Genomic DNA, 18,831 nt, shown 5'->3' with positions numbered 1-18,831 from the left:
ATCTTCTGACAGTCAATCAAACACACATGCATATTCCTCACACTTACACTTTATTTTTAGCTTGGGGTGGTTGGGGGGGGGGTTTATTCAGCTATTCCAGTCTCCTTTACCTGTGTACGCATGCACCAATCTGTATGCCGGAATATAGCAGCATGTCTGGAAATGTGCATGTATCAGTCTGCTGCCTTTACCTCTTCAGCTTTCCATCCCTAATGAATGTGCACCTTGATTTATCCCTGTGTATATGTTTCATGAGACTGAAGAGGCCTATAAAGGTTTATGCATTGCCACATGTGTATTGATCTATTTCTTGACAAGTGTCAATGTCAAGACACTTGGATCTATGTGTGCAATGTGTCTGGATGTCAGCATGCCTGGAAATGTTTTTGTTGATGAGTCACCACCTCAGTTCATTGGCATGTGCTAGTCTTTCTTTTTGGGATTCTAATAGCACCAGATACTTCATGGCATATCAAGAGCTATGGACATCTGATTTATTATCTTTGGGTTCCCAACTATGTCTCAGTCTGCATGTCTTTGACAGTGTTTATCTGCCTGTGGCAACATGTATATATGTTTGTTTTCTTCATACGTGGTCCACACATCTTACAGAAACTTAAATTGAAGTCCAACTGAACAAGATTTAAGATGTACAAAACAATTTTTTTTCCTGCCAACCTGGAACCTTCTGCATGGAAGGAGACTTCTGCATATGCAGTTATGGGAAAGACCATTGCAGGAAAGCATGCTTTTTGCATTCAGAAGGTTATAGGTTCTAACCTTGGGATCTCCAGCTCAAAGAGGCAGGAAAGCGGTCACGACCAAAAACTTTCACATGAAAATGTGAAGAGCCACTTTCAGCCAGAACAGACAATTCTGGGTTAGACAAAAAAAATTGGTCCTTTGGTCCTGTGTCTTTTTATAACACTTACAATGAACATATGCCAGTCAGACGTACAGCGTGCCACTTGTTCATTGTATGTGCTAATAATATCTAGAATTCTGTATGGGAGTTATGTGTGTGTCAGCACCATCATTTTGCTGCTATGCAGTGACTCCTGGCCCAAACCTTCCTTGAGCAATCTCCTGTGTGACAGTCAAAAACAAGACCACTGTTGCAGTTCCTCCTCACAGCAGAGATCGCTCATGCAAGGAAGAATGGGAATGGTAGACAACTGCTTCCTGATCAATAGGGAAACAGATCCCTGACTATTGCAATAGTAGCTGCCCATTAAGTATGGATTGGGGGACTTCCACAGTCTCTACATAGCTCCAAAACTAGGGGCTATGTATGGGTGATGAAGGTGATGAATACCTAACAATCACATATTCATACTGCAGATTATGCTTTTATAACTGCCATAGAAGATCCTGTCAGGTGTGTTTAAAAGGCCAGTCTTTTACTGAGTATATGAAACCCATTAGACCTTTCTCATTCTAAACAGGCACATTTTTGAGAAGAAGAAATGTTATTATTATTTATTATTATTTACAGTATTTATATACCACTTTTCTTATTCCTGGGGGGACTCAAAGCACTTTTCACAGAAATAATAGAAAAATTCAATGCCTTACATATGTTTCCAAAGAACTTCAATGGAAACAATTATCTTCTTGCAATTAGGTACTCTATAGAGTACCCGGTTCTACTCCTTTCTTCCACATATTCAACACAAAGCATAACATCTCTTATATTTATGCTTCCTTTGACTGTTTGCTGACCATACAGCATGCTGCCATTCAATAAAGGAAATCTCAATTCCCTCAGAATTTTCTGTGAAGGAGGTTATATAAAAATTGGCCAAATATCACACACTGAAGCATATTGCCCAGTTTGCCATACCCAAACTCACAATCTATGCAACATGGATCTGAGGCTGTTTTAGGTTGTCTGAGCACCTAATACCACATTTATCTTAAACCCTTCCTAATAGGTTTTGTGTTTACTCAATTCTATATCTTTGTATGGGCTCCCTGGTAGTGCAGCGGGTTAAACCGCTGAGCTGTTGAACTTGCTCACCGAAAGGTTGGTGGTTTGAATCTGGAGAGTGGGGTGAGCTCCTGCTATTAGACCCAGCTTCTGCCAACATAGCAATCCGGAAACATCCAAATGTGAGTAGATTAATAGGTACAGCTTCTGCGCTCCATGCAGTCATGCTGGCCACATAACCTTGGAGGTGTCTATGGACAATGCCGGCTCTTTGGCTTAGAAATGGAGATGAACACCACCCCCGAGACTTAATGTCAGGGGAAACCTTTACCTTTACATATATATTTGCATATCAATGTGTTGTCTTCCTATTTGTGTATTTTGTGACAGTCTGTAACAATGACTTGTTATCTCCTTGTGCATCCATTGCCATATTACTTCTTTGTGCAATGAACAGTTCAGTGTTCCATCTCGCATACATGCCCTTTCTAGTATTCTTCTCCCTGCCAGCTCCATTCTCTTCCTCCTGGTTCATGCCTTCCTCCTAACTTCCTCCTAGGAGTTTTCCTATCCTGCCGCCATGTGCTAGATATGAACATTTTCAGATATCCACATTCTTGTCAGTGTCCCAGCACTGTCAGGAACAAATTGCTGACATGATAAACTGCTAGAAAAGCATACATCGTGCTTGAGATATCTGATGTACTTGTATGGCCCTTCTGCATTTTGAAAAAAATGGCATGATAGAAGAAGTGACAAGTAAAATTAGGATTTCAGATGAATCAGAGAACAACTATTCAAGTTGAACATGTTTAATATATAGGATAAGATTTTAGAACTTGGAAAAAAGATAATTTAAAAACTATCAACTCTCAGAACCTCAGATTGGTGGATTGGCTGGGTGATGTTATCCCAAATAGGAATCTTTCTAAGTAGCCATGGGGTTAAGAATGGAGCATTTTGCTGGCAAGCTTCTTGAAGAAGACATGTGCATACTCTATAGCCTGTTGGCTAGATTGGTAATCCACGGCCAATCTATGAGTTATGGGTACGCAAAGGGAGAAATCGCAAAGGGGATTTCTAGGCATGCTATTACTAGGCAATTTCTGTCTGTTGCCTGCAGCATCCACACTAAAACTGGTAAACAGAAAAGCAGCTGCTATACTATGTTATTGCTGTGATGACGCCACAGTGTAAGGCATAATGGATGGGCCTCAGCCCATCTGGTAAAAGGTGAGCCACGATGAAGTTGCTTGACTTGACTGGGGTCATGTTTTGGACTATGGACTACCTGGCCTGACACAAACCATCTGCCCTGACCGTGTGACTCAGCTCCTGTGCTGGACCTTGTGAGACATCCCTTGATCACCTACCTCTCAGGTGCCTCAGGTGCTCCCTGTATACACCAAGGCTGGCAGCAAAACCATCTGGCTATACGTCATTTCAGAAATTGCCTGTCAAAGAAAGCAAACAAAGGCGGTTGCCTCTTTGTGAGAGCGAATGTTTGTGTTTGGAGAAGGTTAATGGCCTGGAGAAGCAGGAAAGGGGTTTATTGCAGGAAGCACCAGAAACAAACCCAGCCTGTAGCTCATGAAGCTTCAGTATTTCCTATCAAGCTCAATGCCAACTTTTGGGAAAGTTACTTTATTTTTGGACTGCTGCTCCCAGACTGCTCTAACCAGTATGACCAGTATACAGGCAGATTGTAGGATTCTAGGAATTATAATCCAAAAAAGTAACTTTCTCAAGCTCTGTTCCATTCCATGTATGTTTTAAGCCAAAATTAGGTTCAAATTGGCATATTTTATAGGCAATTTCCTGATATTCATAAAAGTAGAGCAAAAAAGGGGCAAAGAACTATTGAATCTTAAGAGGGAAATCCTAATGGTAATCCTAATTAAAATAATATTTAATATTAGCATTATTAAATTAGTATTATTACTAATGAAAGCAGCATACAATATACAAAGAAGACAGCATTCTCAGCTCCTGATCTGAGGGGTTAACTGTCTTAGTTTCACTACAGAGATATAGAAGGGTAGGATCAAAAGAAAAGAAGAGCAAAATATTTAAGCAAGAATAAGTCACACTGCTCTTCAGGTGGAGAATATAGATGGTGGGCTTCCGAAGCCTGATGGTTTATGTGGCTTGTGGTTGGCAGGTGGGTGTTGTGTTTTAATTCTTCAGCTGAAGCCACGATTTTGCCCTCTGTTGCCCTCTGTTGTCAGATGGAGCTGCCATAATCTGTGGTTTTCCCCCATGTCCCCGGCCCTATAGCTTCAATTATGCACACATTTCCCCTCTCCTCCCTCAGGTTACCTTCTGGTGGCAAAGTGGGGAATGCAGCAGCTGTGCCAGGGCAGACGCAACACGAGGAGACTGACCACAAGACGGAGCCTCGCTCATCAGTGTCGGATTTAGTAAACTCCCTGACCAGTGAAATGCTGATGGTGAGTGCCTCATCCGGTTTGCTTAGTTTTCGCAAGAGAATATTTCCCTTTAATCTGGAGAAGAGAAGAGAAAGTCTCCATACTGAATTTTCTGCACCCTCAATGTTTTTCTCCATTCCAAAATTACTGCTTCCTGGGCACAAAATGAAATCAAAATGAAATGAAGGTGTGTTGTTTGTCATTGCAAATCAGTGGGCAATTTGTAGCTCTCCAGTTGTTGTTCGACTACAATTCCCATTATTCATTGGTTATGCTGACTAGGACTGATGGGGGTTATAGTCTTATCTAATTCTGAACAGACAAAGGTTATCCACATTCTAGTCCTAAAATACAGATACAGGGCAAATCTTGACTTCATTCTTATATTTAGTGATGCCTTTCAAGGACTGCACCGGAATCATATCCAAAGTACATGTGCTGCACAAGATACTTGTTCACAAATTCCCCTTTCTTTCCATTTAGCTTTAAAAAAAAACTACTGAAGTGTCAGATTTGATACAAGCCTTACTTTCCCTATGCCCCATTTTATTCACCTAAGTTATTCCTTATGTATTTAGTATGAACCCAGGAACACTAATGAACCCAAGAATTTCCCAACTTTGCAACCAAATCATACCAACATCAATTTCTCATTTTAATCCAGGTATGTGCACGTGTCTCTTTTGCTCCCTAATGCCTGTGTATGAGTGAGCATTAGCAGAGCTGGTCAGTTTCAGATCTTTTGCCCAGCTTAAATCAAAAGAATGGGGCACAGAGTTTGAAATCCTTCTTTTCTTGAAATCTCTACATATCAGTTTACTGAGAACCAGGGCAGGGAAATCTACTCTTATCAACTTACTGATAATCAGGGTGGGGAGAAGAAAGCACACTTGCAGGACTATACAATATTCAGGTAGCTATGTTTGCATGGAAGTTAAAAGCAGTGTAGGAGCTGTCTGAATGCAAATCCGTTTTCAACTGTGCTAGCACCACACCAGATCCATATTGTCAACAATCCACTATATTTCAAACACATTAAGGTGTATTCAGGTATTGATTTTAAGCAATCAAAACCAAAGGAAGCATACTATCTTCCTGCTTGTTTTTCATTTATAGATGTTTACGTATCATAAGAGGCAATGATCCATGATGCACTGTTTGTAATTTCATATTTAGACACCCACGTAGCCAAGTGATCATTACAATTGCTGTGCCATGACCTTTGTATAGCTCTCCATTATTGATTGCATAGGTCAAAAAAGATCCATAGTGGGATGCTACCAATGGACTCTGTACAGTATTGGTTTGGAAAACTGTGTACATGGAATAAACAGTCCTTGGTTTGGGAAGATACAATTTCACATATTTATTAAATCACCATACAGGTATGACAATTTAGTCCAATCAGATGTGTGCACAGGGGACAGAGTATCTAAGCTAGTGTGAGTGGAGGGCTTTTATATTAAGAAGATTCAAAACTGAAAGAGAAAGTTTTAAATCATTGTTGGTGGTGTGTGACTTCCAACCAAGCCCTATACCCGGGCTTTCTTGATAAGGTTTGTTCAGAGAGGGTTTTCTTCTGCTTTTCTCTGAGGCTGAGAAAGTAGTGCTTGCCCAAGATCAACCTGTGGATTTTCACACTTATGTGAAGATTTGAACCCTAATCTTCCTAAAGTCCTAGTCCAACACTGAAAGCAAAATGCCAATTTAAATCTCTGGAGCCCCCGGTGGCACAATGGGTTAAACCCTTGTGCTGCAGGACTTCTGACCAAAAGGTTGGTAGTTCAAACCTGACAAAGGTCAATGTAATTCAGTCTAACCTTCTTATTGTGGTAATCCAAAGTAAGGTATAGCTGTGCAGACAAAAGGCAGGATGGATATGAACTCCCTAGTCACTCTTCCTAGGTGGGATTTTTTTATTTTTTGGACTTGAAAGGATTTCCTAAAACTTAGACTCCAGTTTCGTCTGCACTTCCTATGCCTAGCATCACCGCCCTTCTGCCATTCCCACCTTAGAATCATAGAATCATAGAGTTGGAAGAGTTGGAAGAGACCTCATGGGCCATCCAGTCCAACCCCCTGCCAAGAAGCAGGAAAATTGCATTCAAAGCACCCCCGACAGATGGCCATCCGGCCTCTGTTTAAAAGCCTCCAAAGAGCCTCTGTCACTGTGACTTCTTATATAACCAAACCAAAACAATATCTGATCCGAATCTATAAACCAAAGAAATAATCAAGATCAGGAAAGCCAAATGTAGATATGCAACAATTTTAAGAAATGAAGGTCCTCACTTGCAATATAATCATATTAAAAATGAAGTTCTAAAGTCCTTATTACATTGAAAATATATATAAAATAATTATGAATTAAATAGAAACAAATAGAAAATTATACACATAAAAAAGCCTGGAAATAGTATTTGTAGATTATTTTATATGTCATGTTTTGTCTTCTATGCCTACCAATGCCACATGTCTTTCAACTAAATTGTCATTCAGTGGAAAGAAGTGGGAGGAAATCAATTGATCTCTGATGGCAGAATGAAAGGCTTTATGCCATATCTGACCTAAATTCAAGAAAGTAATTCCACATTCATGGAATCATCCTTCTCACATCAGAAGTCAACAATTCCAATGAGAAAAGGTCTGTACAAACTGAAACTTCAAGGCAATCATCAAATAAAATGTCCCCTCTATATCTTTTGACAACAAACCTCAAATTCATATAAATATCAATTGACAAAAGCCTATAAAATACAAACCTCTGTACAATGTTCTGATTGTAAGTGTTATAGCTTTCCTCTTCCCGCCTTGGAAGATGTCAGTCATTCCATCTCTATAGTAGCAACATATCTTCCTCTCCTGAGGATAACTATCATTAACAGATTGCCTCAGAGGATGTGATATAGGTTTATTTAGTATGACAAGATTTAGGAAAGGCCATTGGCTCAGATTGTTTTAAAGTGGATTATGCTCCAGGAAGAAAATATCAGTTGTAACTAACAACAGTTTATTGGACTGTGTTTTAACATTTCTATACTGCTTAACATTATGCATCGTTCACTACATAGAAGACAAATATCTACAATTGTACTTCTGGAAAGCCTGTCTAAACAAATAGGTCTTAAGCAAGCATCTAGAAATCAAAACAATGTGTGCTTTCCAAATGCTAATAAAGAGGGAGATCCAAAAAGCAAATTCTCTAATATTAAGCAACCTGTCCTTCATGACCCTAGAAGATAAAAGGAAGGGAAGGTGCAACTCCCCATATGATGACATTGAACAGGCAGAGATACAAAGGTTAAGGTTGTCTCTGAGTGTTTGGGACTTTTATAGAATAACAATGAATCATTAAACTTGGCTCAGTAACATATGCTGACAAAGAACTATTTTGGATAAGGCACCTTTTTCTGCACTAACTGCAGTATCTGGACCAAGCCCAAATATAGCCTCATGTATCCATTCTTGTATCCAAATGTATCTAAATATAGCCACAGAATCTATTCTTGACCACGATTGTTGCTATGACCAAGCTCCCCATCCAGGAAAGACTATAGTGGCTACTTCAGTGGAAGCTGACTAAAGGAGCTCCTAGCCACTCAGATTATGTGTATCCAGTGACAGTATACATTTAGAAGTTCTTAGACTATGCACCCATCTCTCCAGAAGGAATGCAGTCCCATCCAGAACTGGTAACTGCCTGTTTCTTGGACATGAGGACCATTACACCACAGAACCTTAATCTTGCCAGGTTTCAGTTTCCCAACCTTCATCAAAACACACCATGACATCCAGGATCTGCTTCTGGACTTCATTTTTGAAATCAGAATGCCACTGGATACCAGTTCTAAGAATGAGTTGTGCTATTGTTCAATGTTTATGCTATTTATGTATGAGTTTAATTTTAATTGCTTTGTATTAGTATTTGTATTTTGCTTTGTATTGTGGTTGTTATTGCATGTATTGATGTATTGTGGGCTTGGCCTTATGTAAGTCGCACCGAGTCCCTTAGGAGATGGAAGCGGGGTATAAATAAAGTTTTATTATTTTTTATTATTATTATAGGGTGGTTGTGCTCCTGATTTGCTTTAGGGCTCCTGAGAAACATCTAGTTGGACATTGTAGAAATAAGGATTTCGGATTACATAAAACATTGTTTTAAACCAGCAGAGCTCTTCTTACTTCCTTAGGACTTCCTCTCATTTTTCTACACCTAGAGAAAAAGGGCCCACTGATTTTGACTCATGCTTCTTTTATTATAGAAATACTCCAGCCATGGAATCACCATGCACATATATTATTGGATTGGGACAGAAATAAGAGCAGGAGCATTAACTGGATGACTGTCATTCCCATGAGTTATGACAGCTTTGGACAGCACTGTATGCTAAGAAAAGCATACAGTGTTGCAACTAAACAGCCTAGTATGCTGCACAAGGAGGTATAGATATTAGGTGTGACCAGTCATTGACACCACAAACATCTATTCACACATTCCTGATCACTACTTACTCAAATAGAAATTTGCATTTGTAAATTTATCATTTATTTATTTAAAATATTTATATTCCGCCCTTCTCACTCAAGGCGGAGCATAACATACAAATGGCAAACATTCAATGCCAGGACATGAATTCATTATATGCATACATAAACATTAAAAACATTTGTCTCAGTATTAAAATACACTGTTTAAAACCATTTTGAACATCTGCATCTAATCTAATTGGCCTGGTAAGGTTTCCTATTACTGCTTTATTGCACTGTCCCGAAAGCTTGATCCTTCTCATATTGAATAACATGAATACAATGTTCACATCACCTCCTGTGCAGTGCTTTTAAGTGGAGTCAGTTTATATATTCAGCTGATAACGTGCTTGTGCTCATGATTAAGTGATGTACACCAGCTCTGAGAGACAGGAATATCAACATGACACCTAGATGGCTTGGGGTCTGTCCTTGCATGTTAATTATGATCCTTGCATATTTGATGCTTTTCTGTTAGGATTGGTCCTTGTGATTATAATAGGGCCATGAGTATTATTACCTTCAAATCCACGGAGAAATGGGCATTGCTCATAATCTCACATCAAACGTCGGCAATGTCGTGTCATGTGCTTCCCTCATGTGGTAGAATTAGGAAGAACAGCACCGAGAAGGTGGAGCAGAAAAAGGGATTGGTAACACCTAAATTTAATATGCCAGTTCAGATGCGACTTCTCTCTGCATAGATCTTCAAGATGCATGCCATGGAGATGGTCACATGAGATGATCTATATTTATTTGCTTCTTTAAGTCAAAAGTGGCCTTTTAAGATTATACTCTCAAAACATTACACAAAAAGAAGTGATAGGCAAACTAAAATTGAATAGCAATCAGATAAGAAGATAGAGACAGGATTCTGAAGCTACTGTGGGCCTGAAGCCATAATTTATATCAGTGATAGATAGCAATTAGGAGAAAGGTAAGCAAAGTCATCCGGCCTTGATTTTAAAAGAATAAGCTGTAATGCCGTTGTAAGGGAGTTCCTTAGATTTGAGGCCAATGCTGGGAAGACTTTATCTCTTGTGCATACCAGAATTTGCACAATATATCTCCTGGAGAAGTTCTGTAATATGTGTTATCAATGCATTTCAGGAACAGTGAAAATAATGAAGCTAAGTGTGCTGATAATATTATTATCATGATATGACCCAGGGTTGCCTTCCACCTGCCTTGTATTGATAAGAAACTTAAATACTTGCCATAGACTGATGAAGTAAGTTCATCTGTGTTATGAAGGCCAGAAGGAAGTCTCTCTATGGGTTTCAAGAGAGAAGGAGGTGAACATGACATCTGTGGGATGTTACGACACTTTGTTCTCAGTAGATCAATCCTCACTGGGTATCTGGCCTCTAAGGTCCCTTAGGTAGCAATAGTTGGTGGCTTCCACATCAGTAGAACAGATAACCTATTTTTGGTTTCAGTATAAACTGTAAAAAGAAGTCCCAGTGATGATAAATGCTGTCTACAACATAGGCTCAACATTTTGGACAGCTCTTATTGAGTTCCTTAGATGGGCTCTTTAGAGTTCAAGCTGAAACCCAGAGTGAAATTACCAGCCTACTGAATCTAGGACTTTGAATGTCACTGCCACTAACAGCTTGTGTTTGGTACAAAAATAAATCCAGAACTATTAAAAGAATTACTTAGTGGGAGAAGCAACAGGGGTCTTGTGACCAACACCACTTTATTAATGGACTGAAATCTTTTGGGCCAATTGAAGTCTCCAAATTGTCTTTAGAGAAACAGGGAATCACTGTGAGATTGTTCATTCTTGGTCCACTTCCATCACTATTGAAAATGTGCAGGTTGTTATTTTGTTTTCTCTCTTCCTCCCTCCCCACAGTTTAACAAACTCACTAATGCATTTTTCCTGCCACTAGTCTATTTCCAAGAGTGTTGACCCTTCCTGTTTTTAAATAGCCTGAGTGAAAGGTCTTGGTCCTCTCTCTGGGCACAGCATCCCACAATCTGCAGAATGCTATTCTTGTTAATGAATCGCATCTTCTTGCCCTCTGCCTATTTTTTTCCCATTCTGTCCTCAAGCTTCATATTTTACAAGTCCTTGTGTTTGGTAATGTCCCTGGCTTTGCTGTCAGGGACACACACTGGATGAATAGAGCACAATGCATTTGTTTCAGGTTGGAACATCGCCAGCTCGCCAATACTAAGCAACACATCAAACCAATCCAGTTTGATTTTCTAATGTATTGTACAAGAGTTTTTTCCTCGCTTCTAAGACATTATCCAGCTCAACCACACATCTCAAGTAATGAAGTGCAGCAGAAAGACAGTGAAACATTGAGGATCTTGTTTGTGGCTTTGTTTTCCTAGGTGCTCCAAGGGCATGGGAAGCTCTGTATTTGATCCTTCACTAACAGATTTTAAATACTAACTCCACAAGAGAAGGTCTTGTGGATGCAACAGGTACTGGAACCCAGCACAAAAAATGTCTCTGTATTCAGACATTTCATGAATTACTGCGTTATGTGAAGAAAGCAGATTTATACCAGTGACTTTACACTAAAAGGAAAGCATTGCCACAGTTCTCCCTATATTTTGACTCCTTCCCAGTTCCTTATCCTCCAAAATAACCTTGGAACAACTTCTATGGACTTGTAATGTCCCTGTTGTAGCACTAGGAGCGGTGGCTGGTAGATTTTATGCCAGTGGATCAATGTGTGGATTCACTGTGAACTTTAACTTTGGGGGTGCTATCCAAGGTGCTGAATCCTATCTCCTCTGTAGGCTCAGAATTCTGGATTTCTCTTTTAAAGATCATAATGAAACCTGGAACACTATGACTAGTCCATTGGCATGGAAGCTATCAGCCACCACTGGAATATAATATATGCCATAGCTCCATTCACTCCTTCTTGACACTGTGTTGCCAATGGCTATTCTCTGCTTACTCTGTATAACAGCCTTTACCAGTTGGGTTCCTTCCAGCATAGCTAGTTGAGGGTTCATGGGATCTAAAATGCACCGTGTTGGGGGAGAGTTTCCTGTATGCATGACTCATTCATTTGGAAATAGTGTACCCTTCTCTAAGTTCTGAAGTAGATTCAGTTAAACAAAACTAATAACTTCATTACTTATTTAATAGCTTTTTGGTATGATGCTGCCTTCTCACAAATCCAGAGCAGTGTACAAAATGTAATATAAAAATTATAACATTGTGTGAAATAAAAAAAGTATTGTAGCAATCAAAGGCAAGAATGTTTTATAAGAAACAGCTCCTAGTATCCAGGTTATTAGATAAGTTTAAAATACCTGGACAAAGAAGTCAGTTTTGACCTGGGTCCATTAAAATGCAATGTGAGCACAAGTGACACCTTCCTCACAAATAGCATAAGCGGCACCTTCCTCACAAATTGCTATCACAGTTTCCTTTTCTAATTTCCTTACAAAATTAATTTCATTTTAAATGCAGGCCTTACTTTTTTGCTGACTGGGGTCAAAGTAATGAACATTTAACAGAATATTAAATACCACTGGCTCCTTCTGTAACTTTATTAGAATAATAGCAACTGATACCCTCGATAATGTTTGGGGTGAGCTGTTATGGACAAATGATTATGTAACTCAATCCACACTTAATGAAATCTGTTGATCTTAAAGAGCTTGCTTCTGAGTAGAGTGAATCTAAGGGGAGTGAATCTGAGGAGTCAGTGGGGGGTGCATGCAACCCAGGATCCATGCTCCCATGGCCATTTCTTGGGATAACATGTGTACCTTTGTTCAATCAGGTATCCTTTGTTTAGTCTTTGTTTTGTTTATTCTAAAACATATTTTATAGAAATGCATTTTAGTACGTGTATGTGTGGTATTTTACGATATGTGTAAATATTCTGTAACCCACCTCGAGCCTACTGAACCTTTGTCCTTATGCTTCTCTTTATCTGTCATGAATTTCCATAACTTGGACTTCCTTGACATACCTGGAGCTCCTTCCCCTACAATAACGTGTCTGTTTGGGCACTTACTCCCTTTAGGTGTAGACACCTGCTATGTTGGCTCCTCCTCTTGGCAGCAAGACAGGCAGGCTTTCAGGAAGGGTTTACCTAGCTGGCCCTCCCCAACTTGCTGAAGTGAGCAGGTGGCTGGGCACCAGGAGCCTTTTGAAGAGTTTCCTGTGATGGAAGGGAAGGATGATCTTTTATGACAGGTCCCAAGAACACATCAAGGCTAAAGCCAAGTAGTCCAGAAGATATTATTTATTTGTCTAAATATTTGGCATAGAAAAGGCTCCTTGTCATCATACTTTGAGATCCTCTCTAGATAAGGAGAAGGAGGGGAAAAAAGAAAGAAAGAAAGAAAGAAAGAAAAAGAAAGAAAGAAAGAAAGAAAGAAAGAAAGAAAGGCTTAATGCATAGAGGGTTGGGGAGGGGAGGAAGAGTGGCACCAATGAAAAATGAAAGGAGAGAATTTCTACATCTGTTCAAAATCTAAGGTCTTCCCCCGCAGTAGATTCATTTCACTCTCATCACCCCACTTAATCTATGACCAAAACCATTTTTAAAAAACTGGAAGAGCTTCTGTCTTGGCAGAAACATGAAAAGGACAATGCTAGCAAGAATGCACAATAGTTAGATAATGTGTTCCTGTGACAAAATTTGTTGGAGTTGCATAACCAACCAGCCACAGGCAGCTCATAGTCCAAGTAGAGTTTGGAGCATCTTAATGTGGCATTTCAGGGTGTATAATGCACCTCATTGTGTGTTTCGACCATGGGCCATTCATGCAAACTCCTCCTTAGTAGAGTTGCCCCATAGCCCTTCTCCCTCTGCGGAACCTAAAGCATATAGTATGGGGGAAGCATACAGTGGCTGCTTTAGACCGCATCTCCCAAGTAATTTATATTGGAGGAAAACACGTCACAGTATACAATCACGTTAATATTTTTGTCTGCATCCCCACCCTTTTCCTTCAGCAAATAAGTGGGAGCTAACAAACTGAAGAGATGATAATGTAATGGTGTTGATAATGACTCCATGAATCGATAGTAATATAACTGATGTTCAAAGACCTGAACATTTTTTGAACATCCAAAGCTTGCCAGTTTTCTCACAGAGCTGATTGAATTCCTCTGGCTTCTGTGCTTCTGACGTGTTGCCATTACTGCGGAACGGGGCCTGGTTTGGGCAATATTAATAGCTCACTGTATCTTGCAGCTATTCTTTTTTTGTTGCTAACTAGAATAAACCCACAAACTGGGATTAGGACTATCTCTGTCTTGTAGACTTTGTTATAAGAGCATGTCCTGTAACAGAGGCCTCCTATATTAGTGTAAAAGGGAAACGCAGTATTCCTTTTTGTGAGTAACAAACAGGTACTTCTTAGTGTAGGACAGCAGGGTTAGAGAAAGGTGGGAAAGGGTTTTCTAGTCATGGCCTCAGGCACTGCAGCACCCAAACAGTGTGGAAAATGATCCCAGAGAAGGATCCCCTCTCAGTAAGGTGGCGGGAAGACCATTCCTCCAGCCTCTTCACCTTTATTCCTATCAGCAAAGTAAAGAGAAGCTGTTCCTCTGTGATATGCTCGACCAACAGTATACCACAGATTGCAGGGAAGGCTAATGATTCACATTGCTATCCTAAGGGGCTTCCTAGGCCAGCACTCCACATACTTTTGCTTGAGGTCCCAGCTTTTGTTTTCAACTGCAGCAATGCCTTCACAGACAATGTGAAGCTGAGAGACTCCTCATACTTCAAGTCCTCCACTTTTCCAAATGCCAAAGAATACGTGAGGCAGGCAATGCGTACTTCTAACCATTAATTGCCACATTGAAACTTGAAGAGCTTTTTGGTATGGAGGAAAGCAAGTGGATTCACAACCACTTGGCTTTGTTTGCATCAAAACAGAAACCAATTCAGCCAAAGGTTACTGAAGTATTTCATTCATTCTGCAATATGAAGTGAACTGACCTAATTTGCATGTCCTTGACTAATATGTGGATGGAAAACACATTTACATTTCAGACTATGTACTCTCCAGGATTTTGCAGTGCAGATCTCAGCATAAAAATGTTATCAAAGTGGCTGTTCTAGGGCAACTGCTAGGGTTTGGAAGATAACACCAGTCCCCTTGCATATTTTTGTGTCACTACCTCCCCACCCTCAGAATTTTTAGGACAAAAGGCCTGCACTGCAGGCATACTTTAGGGTGAACTCTACAAAATTTAAATATGAATTTTCAAGCCATTTTTAAAGATTGGTGATCCACTTGGCCACTGATAAATTCATAACCACTGTAGTTATGTAACTATGCAGTGACTCCAAGCCCAGCTCTTCAGTCTGAATTTACAAGCAGCCACTACGATTAACATGGCTCTGTCTTCCTGTCCATCAGGAAGCGGATGGCTGATGATCTTATCCCCTCCCAGAAGTTATCTGTAGTGCAATAGGCGGAAGCATAATCACTGTCATACCCCTCCCCCTTTGTGCCAAGGATCACTTATGTGAGGAGGATGAGACCATCAGTCGGCTGCTTATCAATCACATGGGGAACGGGTTCCAGTCAATCACTGCAGCTATTAACTAGTAAGTAGACTTGTGGGATTTTCATGGTTCCTGTATATCCCCTAAATTCGGGAATACTAAGGGACTGTAAATACAAACAATCAGGAATGCATAACTCTAGGTTATGCATTTGTAAGTGACTAAGAAGCCGCTCACACTACAGAATTATAGCAGTTTGACTCTACTTTAATTGCCATAGTTCTGTCCTATAGAATCCTGGGATTTGTAATTTTTGTGGCGTCATAGTTCTCTAGCTGAGAGAGGTAAATATGTCACAAAACTACAAATACAAGAATTCCAAGCATTGAGACATGGCACTTAATGTGGTGTCAAACTGTTACAATTCTGCAGTGCTGATATGACCTGAGTGGATTCTGACCAGGCTTTCACACAAAATGGAATGGAACAGACTTAGAACTGCACCTATGTGAAACTCATGGACCAGAAGTGAACTGATCCATCCATTCCTACGTCAGCTATGGGCAAATGATCCAGCACAATTTCAAGATATCCAACCTAGTCAATACAAGGGTTGTGAGCAGTCAATCACAGAGGTCAGGAGGAGTGCACCATGTCTCATCCATCTTGTCTTCTCCTGCAGTTGCATTACCAAAGTGCCAGGGCTTCAGGCTTCTTCTTGTCTTCTGCCACATATGAGTAACGTCTGCTTTTTTTTAAAAAAAACTGATGAAGTCATTGTGTATATATTTTTCAGTTTAAATTTGGCGAGCTTGGTTAGCATCATCAATCCTCTCTGAGAAAAAATTATGATTTCTATGCACTGACTATTCAACCCAAATCAAGGCATAACCTAAATGAGCATTCATGTCATTTATTTTATCACACCAAAGACTCTTGAAAACTTAGTTTGCAGAAGCTATCATGTAAAAGATGGTCATATGAGTTAATACTTAGTGAGAGCCTTATATACTCTGAAGGTATCGCATCTCAGAAGTTAAACAAGGTCAAATCTGATTAGTACTTGAACAAGAGACCACCAAGGAATACTCCCTCTGAATGTAGCCTGAATAAGCTATATTTAGAGGAAGGCCGTGACAAAACTCCTCTGAGTATTCCTTGCTTAAGAAAATGCATGGGATCCACCCTAAGTCAACAGTGGTAATATACATTCAAACAGTCCCATCCTTCCCCTCTCCCCCCCCCCCCCCCGCTCATGAAAAACATAATACTGAAATTGATAAAGTAGTATACTTGCAAAATCTTTTGCAGGATCTTACAAAGTATAAGATGTGATGGGCAACTGCTAGGGTTTGGAAGACCATATCACTCCATGAAGATCCTTGTGTGGGAGTAAATCAATTTTGCAAGGGGGTGCAGTGGGGGTGCAGCCCTCCTCAGTCACTTGATGTGGCCCCCTGTCCTTCCATAGTTGCCCATCCCAGGCTTAGAACTGTGCACCTTTCATGGACTTTTCTTCAGGCTCACATTAAACACATTTTCTCATACACATCAAAGCCTTCCAAAGGTCACTGATCCAGGAAGAAGAGGCTATCTCCATAGCTGCATAAAGACAGAGGCAGACTTTGATATCTCAAGCACCTCTGATGGGGAAAATGTGGCTGCTCTTTTTTTGCTCCCTCAGGGCAAGGATTTTCACATTTCTCCCCACACCCAGCTCCCAGCCTGTGGGTCTTGTGCCTATTTGACCTTGATGTGTGTTATTTCCATGCCTTTGGATAGCATGCGACCAGCTAGGAGCTTTGAAAAACAATGGCAGCAAATGGTGTCTTAAAGCATTTCAGTGAAATGAAAAGATTCAGGGCAAGTTGCCAAAAGGGGATAAGATTTAAAATTGGAAATTGTTGACCTTATTGTGAGAGTCAACACAGACATTTAGTTTCCTTATGTACCACGGTTTCCATTCTCACTTAGATGCTGCAACTTTCAACGTGCCCTTAGTTAAGCTGAGCAAATACAAAGCACTGGATAATCAAAAACCTCTCCCTGTTCCAATTTTTTTACTATGAACCCTTGGATAGCAGCTTTCCTGTGCTGAAGTACTGTTGAGCCAGATTGGCAGGACGACTGAGCCATATTCATTTTACTTTATTTTCATCACATTTGTCTGCAAATATTGTTCCCCAAAGTGATGCACATCTGTTTAAAACAGTGGTTCCCGACCTTTGGGCCTTCGGTGTTTTGGACTTCAACCCCCACAAATCCTAACAGCTGGTGAGATGGCTGGGATTTCTGGGAGTTGAAGTCCAAAACACCTGGAGGGCCAAAGGTTAGGAACCACTGCTTTAAAATGAAGTAAGCTAATACTAATTAATGATTCCACCATTCTCTTTTTTGGTCTTGGGGAAATAACATTGGGTGAAACTGCATTCTTACAAGGCATCTAGTAATTTGGTACCAGAGGGGTGAGGGAATGTATGGCCTTCCAGATGTTTTTGGACTACTGTTCAGGTCGGTTGTAGCCAGGACGGCAAATGGTGAAGGAAACTCAGCACCTGGAGGGCAATATTTGTTTGCTTGATTGTTTTATATCCCGCCTTTCTAATAAAAAAAAACAGGGCAGCTTACAATAAAGGTAAAATATTGATGAAACTTAAGTTCAGACACACTTAAATTAGCTTCTACGGCCATAATTTACATTCATATAAATCAATTAAAAGTAATAAAAACATGAAGGGAGAAAGCAGCACACATGCTATGGATGGGGGACTTCCTGCATAACCTGTTAATTTTCAAATACCTGTTCCAATGAAAGTGTCTTTACCTACCGACAAAAAGAGGGCAGGGAGAAAGCCAGCCCAGCCTCCCTGTTCCACTTCCCCCAAGTACCGGCTGAGTCTGGATCTGCATCCACAAATTGTATTTGTGTTGTGAACCAAATGGTGGCAGAGAGTTATAAAACACCAATGTGGGAATAATTCCTCGGTATAGTTACTGACCTAGAGGCTTGAATGCAATTAAGCTATTAAATATGAATAAAGATTTAATTAACATTAGGAATACATCATAGTGGATGTGAAGAGGAATGAGCAGGATGGATTAAGTGGAAAGGAAGTCATGAGAGGACATCTCTGAAAAATAGAGCCATGAAGTAGCACCCTATGAAAGTCATAGACCAAAACATACAGCTGCAGCACTACACGCTGTGCACGTCTTATGAGCAGAAGTGGTTCACAAACATGTGGTTGCATCCATTCTCAATCATAATTATAATACAGGAGTCATGTACATGAATAGCTATATGGCAGGAAGGGAACCAAGTAGTCCTCCAAATATTTTGCACTGCAGGTCTCTGTATCCCTCAGCATTTCCTATACTGATGTAGAAATTTCTGGGAGTCTCAACCTAGCAAGATCTGCAGCTCTTTCACACTGCACTATTGCATACTCAATTTGTCAGTGACAATTAATGGAATATTTTGTGGCTTCCA

At 40.1% G+C, this 18,831-nt stretch overlaps 1 protein-coding gene across 8 annotated transcripts in view; it reads left to right on the top strand.

Moving 5' to 3' along the window:
• The window catches only part of SYT7 (synaptotagmin 7), a 274,392-nt gene that overhangs the window by 231,391 nt on the left and 24,170 nt on the right, over positions 1 to 18,831 (top strand). For all 8 annotated transcript variants that reach the window (XM_060770790.2, XM_060770798.2, XM_060770780.2 and 5 more), the window contains one exon: positions 4,245 to 4,380. In XM_060770790.2, the coding sequence (XP_060626773.1) occupies positions 4,245 to 4,380 (136 nt within the window). The remainder of the gene's footprint in view (positions 1 to 4,244; positions 4,381 to 18,831) is intronic.

Source organism: Anolis sagrei, chromosome 1 (assembly GCF_037176765.1).
Source record: "Anolis sagrei isolate rAnoSag1 chromosome 1, rAnoSag1.mat, whole genome shotgun sequence".
Classification (NCBI taxonomy): Eukaryota; Metazoa; Chordata; class Lepidosauria; order Squamata; family Dactyloidae; genus Anolis; species Anolis sagrei.
Note: the sequence above shows the minus strand (reverse complement) of the source record. Positions and strands in the feature narration are given on the sequence as shown.